The 8,235-nt window shown below is 36.7% G+C and overlaps 1 protein-coding gene across 1 annotated transcript; it reads left to right on the top strand.

Annotated features, from left to right (window-relative positions):
• Nucleotides 1-52: 52 nt before the first annotated feature.
• SPCS3 (signal peptidase complex subunit 3 homolog (S. cerevisiae)) lies at nt 53-7,832 on the top strand. The gene is made up of 5 exons (XM_009330686.1): nt 53-115; nt 2,147-2,220; nt 4,937-5,013; nt 6,461-6,576; nt 7,382-7,832. Exons 1-5 carry the CDS (start codon nt 84-86, stop codon nt 7,512-7,514), a joined length of 432 nt encoding a protein of 143 aa, XP_009328961.1. The 5' UTR covers nt 53-83; the 3' UTR covers nt 7,515-7,832.
• Nucleotides 7,833-8,235: the final 403 nt, after the last annotated feature.

Genomic DNA, 8,235 nt, shown 5'->3' with positions numbered 1-8,235 from the left:
CCCGCGCTGGGCGTTTCGCGGCCGGTCAGCGCGTTCGACCGGTGACCTGCTGAAGACAGCCCCGAGGGCCGCTGCGTGAAGGCATGCTTGCTCGCAGGCACCGCTCGCGTTCTCGGTAAGGGGGTGGTGACTTACAGGAGAGTCCAGCGAACCGCTTTTGACAGTTTTGAGGGTGCAAGGACCTAAATGAACGTACGGTTTATCTCCCTAGCGCCTTTTTCTTAATTAGTAGATCCCTTATATTTTTCCGCTGGTGACGTATTTTCTTTTTGTTGAGCTCTGTGACAGTAGACTGACTGGGATGGCTGATCTTCCTGTGAAATGCACCAGGTGTAGAATACATAATACCACATGAAAAGCATGTTGCCCACGTGACACAATATGCCGCTGCAAACTTGTGCCAGGGGAACCTCTTTTACAATTTTTTTTTTTTTGTTTATTTTTTAAAGGAAATTTTGTTACGGGAAACTTCCATCAAGTTAAGTGTGTATGGTGTGGAGGGCTGTAGTTTCACGAGCAGTTGAACAGCTGCTGCTGCCACCAAAAAGTGGAGGTCTTTGCTGCTGCTTCTAGCCACATGGTCCTTTACCAGAGCTGCAGAGGCAAATGGGGCTCACAGGATACTGAGCTGTTTTAACTCAACTAATGAGTTTGTGTAGTTTGGTTTTGGCCAAGGTAGTGAGCTAAAGCAGCTCATGGAGCTTTGGAGCACCCCAAGGTACGTGGCAGGAGTGGATGGCTAGCAGCAGGGTTTGAAAGGGGAGGTGAACACAGATGAAGAGTGGGAACTGCCGTCGCCTTTTGGATTGGTTTAATATCTCAGGAAAGTAAACCCCATGTTTATGCTAGATTGAGGATTGCAAACAGCATAAAAACATATTTTTGAGTGTTCCGGTGAGCTTGACATTTATGAGGTAGCATACTAATGCCTAATTTGGATGAAATTTATAGAGCCATGCCAGTGCCTTCTGTGATGCACAGATCTGGTATTAATGAGAGGCGTTATACCTTAGTTGCTTTTCTTGAACTTCTGAGAAGTTCTGCACACCCCAGGCTTAAGGCCCGTTACTCCACCAGGCAGACAGTGATTCAGAAATGAAGTCAAGTGCTTGGTAAGGGTTACTACCTAAGAAGTTGTTGCTTTTTGCAAAGGAATGGAAGTTCATAGCGAGGCTAAAATTGGGGCGTTTTGGTGGTGTTTTTCTCAACTACTGTCTCCAAAAGTGGTTTTTCTGCTGGTAAGCTTTTTTTCTTTGAGGTTACTAAGCTTAGTTTTAATGAAATAATATTTCAATGGACTAATTTTCAAACTGGAATAAATGTAACTAAGAAGTTCATAATTCATAAATTTTTTTTTACATGAGGAATTAAGGTTCATAGCTGATTGCCAGCCTGCTTCTGGTATTCCTCTTTGTAAGGGTAAGTTTGGTAAACTGATAAGCTTTGTGAATACGTATGAAAACATCTGCTGTGTCTCTTGTTATTTTCCAGTTTCTTTTTTAATGTGGTTTAGTGTGGCAATGTCAGATATTCCTCCAAATGTGGATTTGTAGTAAAGTCTTCCAAAACAATATGATTTTCCATAATGTAGAAGAAAATAAGCATTTTCTTTCTGCTGCTACTTAAATACATTCCAGGGAGAAATCTTGTAAGTTGCGTGAACTACAAACATAAACTCTGTTTTATCAGAGTGGTTGGAGTGTCTTGTATGAGACTGAGCACTAGAGGCTTTTTTTTTATGGAAAATTGAGAAACAATATTGAAAATGGTTGCTAGCAGACAGCTATGTTGCCAGTGTTCCAGTCAGCTTTATATATTTGGGGATGGCTAACACACATTTTACTAAAATGAAATGTAGTGCAGTTTAGGTACAGGTAGATACAGATTTTTGTTAACAGGATAAAGTCTGTAGGCTATTTGTATAACTTGGACTACTGTGGTGGCAAGGCCTGTCATTCAAAACTGGGGCTCCATAATTTCTGGAAAGCAGGTTTTATTTTGTAATGTTGATTATATTTTAGCCAAAAGTATTTAAAAGAAAGTACAGAAAATGGATGTGGGAAATATGTAATAAGAATAATAATTTATGTAATGCATGAAAGAGAAATAATGAGAAAGGATAATCTTGTGTTTTGTTTTGTCTTAGAAAAAATGTAGAAGATTTCACTGGACCTAGAGAAAGAAGTGATCTGGGATTCATCACATTTGACATTACTGCAGATATCCTTAATGGAAAAAATGGTTTGCAAACATTTTGAAATAAGAACATCTTGACATCTATTTTTGTTACCTTATAATCTTCAGATGTTCAGGACTTGAGGAAAACTAGCAATTTGTCTTAAAATATAAATTCAAAGCAGTGAAAAGTAGTATTTTACATAACTAGGGCAGTAAAATAGAACATGGAATAGCTGTTCTGTCTCTAGCAGATGACACAGGGCAAGTTGTTTTCTCTCTTTTTTTAATGCCTGTTTTTAAAATCAGGCTCTATAGTGAAGTGCACTGTATCTAATAATGGGAAATGCAGTTGAACATCTGGACAGTATTACTGTTAAGTGAACTTTGTATTGGTGGTTTGAGGTGTGAATTAATTATAGAGTTTATATAACGTACTATTTTGACTGTCATACTGAATCTAGAAACTCCAATGCACCTTTTGAACTCATTTTGTTGTGAGGGTTTCAAAGTTCTGGCCGCGTAATAGTTGCATACAAGTACCTGTCTTCCTTTAAGAATAAAAAGACATTGTAATCCTTTGCTTGCTTAGATGTTAAACTATCAAATCTTTAACATTGAATAGTATGAAATTCATTGGGAAGCATATGAGGTACTACAAAACTAATCATGTTACTTTTTGACCTCTTTCTCATTGCTGTTACCTTTTTGCAACTTTTCGTTTGTATTTCTCTGCTTCCCTGTTAGTCTGTTTTTTATTGGGGAAAGAGGGTTGTGTTTGGGTGTTTTTGTTTGGTTTTGTTTTGGGTAGGTTTTGTGACAGTAGAAGGGAATCATTCTTAGGATTTTGGGTCTTGATATAAAAAAAATTCTGTGTTTTTCTACAGAAGTCAGTACCAAATCTGAGACAACATGCTTTACCTCAGGTGATTACACTAAGGCTTGCTTTGCAGCTGGGCTGAGATTCCTGGGATTTTTCCCTGTCTGCTGTTTTTTGTCACTGTGTTAGGCAAGACATTGATTACCTCTGTGTTTCGCTGTCCCTGTTTTGGAGAATACTACATTGTGTAAGCAAATCAAACAAAATACAAATCTTGAATGTATGTGAACGCTGGATAAACAGGTTAATCAGATTTTTGCAGATGTGTGTTGCACATGAATAAGAGGGATTTTTTTTTATCAGCTGGAATCAGGAGAGGTGAACTCTTAAGTCTTGAGTTTTACCTCTGAAATGCTTATACATATTAAAACCAGAGACTAAAATTCTAAGGTGTATGAGCACTGTATGCAGTGTATATAGGGGGAGGCAGAGCAAGGCAGGACAAGACCTTTAAAAGAAATGTTCTTATACAAGGATTAGTCTGCAGTATGTGGGCATATAGGTTCCATGTTTTAATGACTTTTAATAGTAGCAGTAGTTTTAAAATTTTTTTTTTAAAACTCTGACTTAATCTTTCATGCCTGGCATAAATAAACCTTGCAGCATGTAGAGTTGTAAAATACAACTTTCTGGTAGGTTGTTTTGGACAAAATTTGTAAAGAGATACTAGTACATGGTCTCTCTTAGCTAACAGAAACAAGGTGTTAGTCCTAGGAAGAACTAAATAAAATGACAGTTAGAAAAAGATACTAGGGAAGGGAAGGGGGAGGAGGCAGTTTTCACAAACTCTTTTTAGCTTACTTAATTCATGGCTAACTTTAACAAGTGTTAAGAAATCCTACAAAGGAGATCTTCAGAATCTTGTTTGTTGTTTTGAGTTAGATGGCGAAAAATGTTAAAGTACAATAGCTCCAGCTATTCTTGCAGCAACAGCAGTTAATCATGTAATTCTTTCCTTACTTGCCGTTTGAATTAGCGGCTTAAAAACATGATTCAGTCTTGGGATGAGCGGAACAAGATAGAACAGATTTTGAGGCTGTTTGGGGAATCTGTTTAATTTATTCTTTGAGATAGCAGCAAATAGAATGAAAAAGAGGACTGGGAAATAAAATGTTACAGCTAATCTTTATTGTGAGTTAAAAGGTCTTTTCCTTAGCAGTCACACATGGTGCATTGTATTGCTAAATAAACAGACAAGTATTTGGAGTATCAGCTTTATTATACTGACAGTCTCAAATGGCAGTCATCAGTTCTTTACTGTTGATCAAAAATCTGAGCAGAGTTTTGCTCCAGTCTAATAAGCTGACTTTCTTTGTAGTAACTAGGTAATTAAATTTGCTAATTCTTGGTGTGTCCCTTCCAATATGAAATACTTCCCATCTACTAACTTCTCTAATGTGGGTAATAGAGGCTCTTTGAACTCTACACTCCGCCAATTTTGTATTTATATATTGCTTAATGCTATTGTATCTCGATCCACAGTTGGATACCAGGGTTCTTCGATAGTATAAATAATCGTTCTGAAGATATTTACTGAAGAATTCTGTCTTGCCTTTTATGTTTAAGGTTTTATAATATATTGTCTAGCAGCGGATTATGGTTACTAGCTTGCAGTGTCAAATATAGAACTCTTAAATCATTGGAGGAAATAGCTGTTAGATTTCATAAATAGTAAAAAAACCAAACAAACCAAACCAAAAACGTGTTGGTTTAATATGATTAAAATACATGTTAGAACTCCTGGAAGTGCTCTGATTTATAAATAAGATGAGGTATGTTGAAAGGTAAGAACTCACTGTAATTATTGTAGTCTATTTAGATCTTGTAAAAATAAAACAAGGTTATGTAAGTACAATATGGTATTTTTCTTAACTCGCATACATCTGCAGAGTATATTTGACTGGAATGTTAAACAATTGTTTCTATATTTGTCTGCAGAATATTCAACGAAAAACAATGTAAGTATCAAAAAGAAGGTTGAAGCAATTACTCGTTTTGTACTGCGGCTATTTTTAACATTCTGAAGTTCTGCTGGGAAGAGTTAAGGCACCAGCATTTCCTACTAGCTTGGACTGTTTTTACTGGCCTTCATGATTGTTATTTTCTTGACAGTTTAACTGCAGGGTGGGAAGTTCACCCTCACGAAACCTAACTTGATATGTGCCTAGCAGAGTGGGAGAAAAGTAACACATGCCTTGTTGTTCCCTTACAACAGTGGACTGTAAATGATTTTTTTCGCTTATTTGCTCTGTCTGTTTTATTTTTCCCTAACGTTCTGCAGTTGACTGCTGTTAGAAACAAGATATAGTGGCCTTTGGTCTGGCCAGGTGTGGTGGGTCTTTTGTTCGTAGATCACAGAAGTGTTTGCCCATACCAGTTACTGTAGCCCCGTAATACATTTATGTTACCTTGTCATACTTCTCGAATTATTGGCCTTGCTGCATCCTTTAAATTGGTTGCTACTGATTTCTCACTTTGGATAGCTGAAGGCTTTTTTCAGTGATCTGATAGGAGCTGTGTGGAACAGCCCATGGAAAATTTATTTTAATGAAACGCCACGCTGCCATGGTACCACTGAATTCCAGTTTAAGCTACAGTGGTCACATTGCAAGGATGTAGTGAAGTCTTGGGGTTTTTTCTTAACCTGGTGCACAAAACTATCTCCCTACTTTTCTTTCTTTTTTTTTAAGTACCTTAGTTATTTTATACATGCTGGTGGATATTGTGTTTGTACTAAAATACTTTTTAGTGTTCTTTATTAGGGTCTGGGACTTTATTGTCTTGTTTCATCTTTTAGATTTTTTTTTCACATACATCACTTGTTCTTACAAATGCTGAGAAATATTTTTTCTAAGTTGTTCTATAAGGTACTAAACAAGACTGTTTAGCACCTAACTACTTAACAGTTTAGTTTCAAGTATTTAAGAATTTGGGACCTGTCTTTTGAATTGTTCATACAATTCTTGGGGTTACACTTGCAATTCAAGTAGAGATTTTTTCCATTAAAGTTGGAAAAATGTTAAATACCTAGGCAGTGTCATGATAGCTCAATTTAAGTCCTTTATTTGAAACAAAGTCTAAATCTGCTTTAAAAATGACTTGCCTTTGTAATTCAAAAGGAAAACCCATTATACTTTGTAACAGTCTTTGAAAGCTTATGACTTTTTTAAATGGCTTTCTCATGTTGTATTGAGCTGTTCTTTGTTGTTTCCATTTATTCTGTGCTGCGCTTCAGCGTGTAGTAGTAGTTTCCCCCCTGTAAAGCATTATTTTGTTAAATTAGTTACGGATTGCAAGCATGTACTTCAACTTTAGGGGTTTTAGGTGAATAATGCTATGAAATTCCAGTGAGAGAGTATGATCTTGTAAGGTACCTTGCTGACTTAATTACAATTGTATTTTTAGGCTCTAAACCAGGTGGTCCTTTGGGACAAGATCATGTTGAGAGGAGATAACCCAAGGCTGTTCTTAAAAGACATGAAGTCAAAGTACTTTTTCTTTGATGATGGAAATGGTCTCAAGTAAGTAATCCTATTATTAGTGTTAGTATTAGTGGTGGTGGTGGTGGTGTCTTGATTTACTTGCATGCTTTGCATTTTATATGTGTTTCTATTGCTGTGGTAAGGTACCTATATTCTATCTGATACTCTCTCAGTCTATTGCGTCTTTGTAGTTTGACTGTTAGAAGATGACCTTGGGATACAAGATATCCTGTTTCTTCTGTAGACTAGAAGATGCACTGCTAATATGAGCAATAGGCTTCTGGGTTTCTGCTTCCAATATTCTTGTCTGTGTAGAATTGGTTCTGTGATGCACTGAACTCCAAAGGAGTTAGGTAAAAGTAAAAAAAAAAAAAAAAAAAGCCTTACCTGGAAAATCACAGAATCATAGAATAGTTTGTGTCAGAAGGGACCTCTAAAGGTCATCTAGTCCAACCCCCCTGCTATGGGCAGGGACATCTTCAACTAGATCAGGTTGCTCAGAGCCCCGTCCAACCTGACCTGCAATGTTTCCAGGGATGGGGCATCCACCACCTCTCTGGGCAACCTGTGCCAGTGTTTCACCACCCTCAGCGTAAAGAATTTCTTCCTTATACTAGTCTAAATCTACCCCCCTTTAGTTTAAAGCCATTTAAATGTAAATATATACATTATATATAATATAATACAACAAAATATGTAATACTTCATGAAGTACATAAATTAAAAAGCCCATTGTTTCTGGATCAGGAAAATAACTTGTATCCTAATTTAATTAATATTATCAATTATTAATTAAATTGGTTAACTTGAGTATTTGTGCTGATAGCCTTTGTTGCTTTTGCAGGGGAAACAGGAATGTCACTTTGACTCTCTCCTGGAATGTTGTACCAAATGCTGGCATTCTACCTCTTGTAACAGGATCAGGACACGTGTCTGTACCTTTCCCAGATACCTATGAAACAACAAAAAGTTATTAAATTATAATACTGAATCCTAAGCAAGATATTTTTATACTTGTATATTGTGAATAAATTTTATTGCGGTTTCTTCTCACATCCCATGCAACCCTTCAGTGAAAGGTACTTAATTTCCTCAGGTCTAACAGCATAGGAAGGGAAATGAAAGTTCCGGGGTTTTTTTTACATAAAATGTTGAAGCTGAAACTTAAGGGAAAGGTAAATTGCAGAGTAATGGTTTTGGGGGGAAAACTTGAGGAAATTTTTTTTTTCTTTCTCCTGGCCATCTGGGTATAGATGTCCTTTTCTTTTAAATAAACATTTTTAAACCAGAAGATAGTCTTACTGTGGTTTTTTGAGGTACTGTGGTAATTATTTAACCTGTGTAGAATCTAAATACACCTTCTGGAGTCAGTTTCTTTGAGTGCCTGAAGGAAATGGCTATTCTGTTTTACAGCATTTTGCTAAATGTGTGCTTCCTTACAGCGAGGTAAGCTTGATCCTTTCTAGGACTGCCAACAGCTACTTTGAAAACTGATAGTTCATTATCTGTCAGTCAGCCTGCAGATCTTTTCAGTGCCATTGATGTAGCCCACATGCAATTCTGTATTGTAAAACATTTTAATAACTACTTATACTGCAGCTAACTGGAAGAATAAAAAGCAATCTTTTCAGTGTATTAAGCGTAAGTCGGTAAGAAAAGTAAAAACTTTAGGTAAAGAAAGACTGTCTCCAAAGCAAC

The sequence above is a fragment of the Pygoscelis adeliae genome, unplaced genomic scaffold (assembly GCF_000699105.1).
Source record: "Pygoscelis adeliae isolate BGI_AS28 unplaced genomic scaffold, ASM69910v1 Scaffold167, whole genome shotgun sequence".
Classification (NCBI taxonomy): Eukaryota; Metazoa; Chordata; class Aves; order Sphenisciformes; family Spheniscidae; genus Pygoscelis; species Pygoscelis adeliae.
Note: the sequence above shows the minus strand (reverse complement) of the source record. Positions and strands in the feature narration are given on the sequence as shown.

Coding starts and splice junctions, on each gene's coding strand:
- SPCS3 (XM_009330686.1), top strand. CDS start 84: ATGCTTGCTCGCAGGCACCGCTCGCGTTCTCG. Junction 5,014..6,460: donor AATATTCAACGAAAAACAAT/GTAAGTATCAAA, acceptor TTGTATTTTTAG/GCTCTAAACCAGGTGGTCCT. Junction 6,577..7,381: donor GATGATGGAAATGGTCTCAA/GTAAGTAATCCT, acceptor TTGCTTTTGCAG/GGGAAACAGGAATGTCACTT.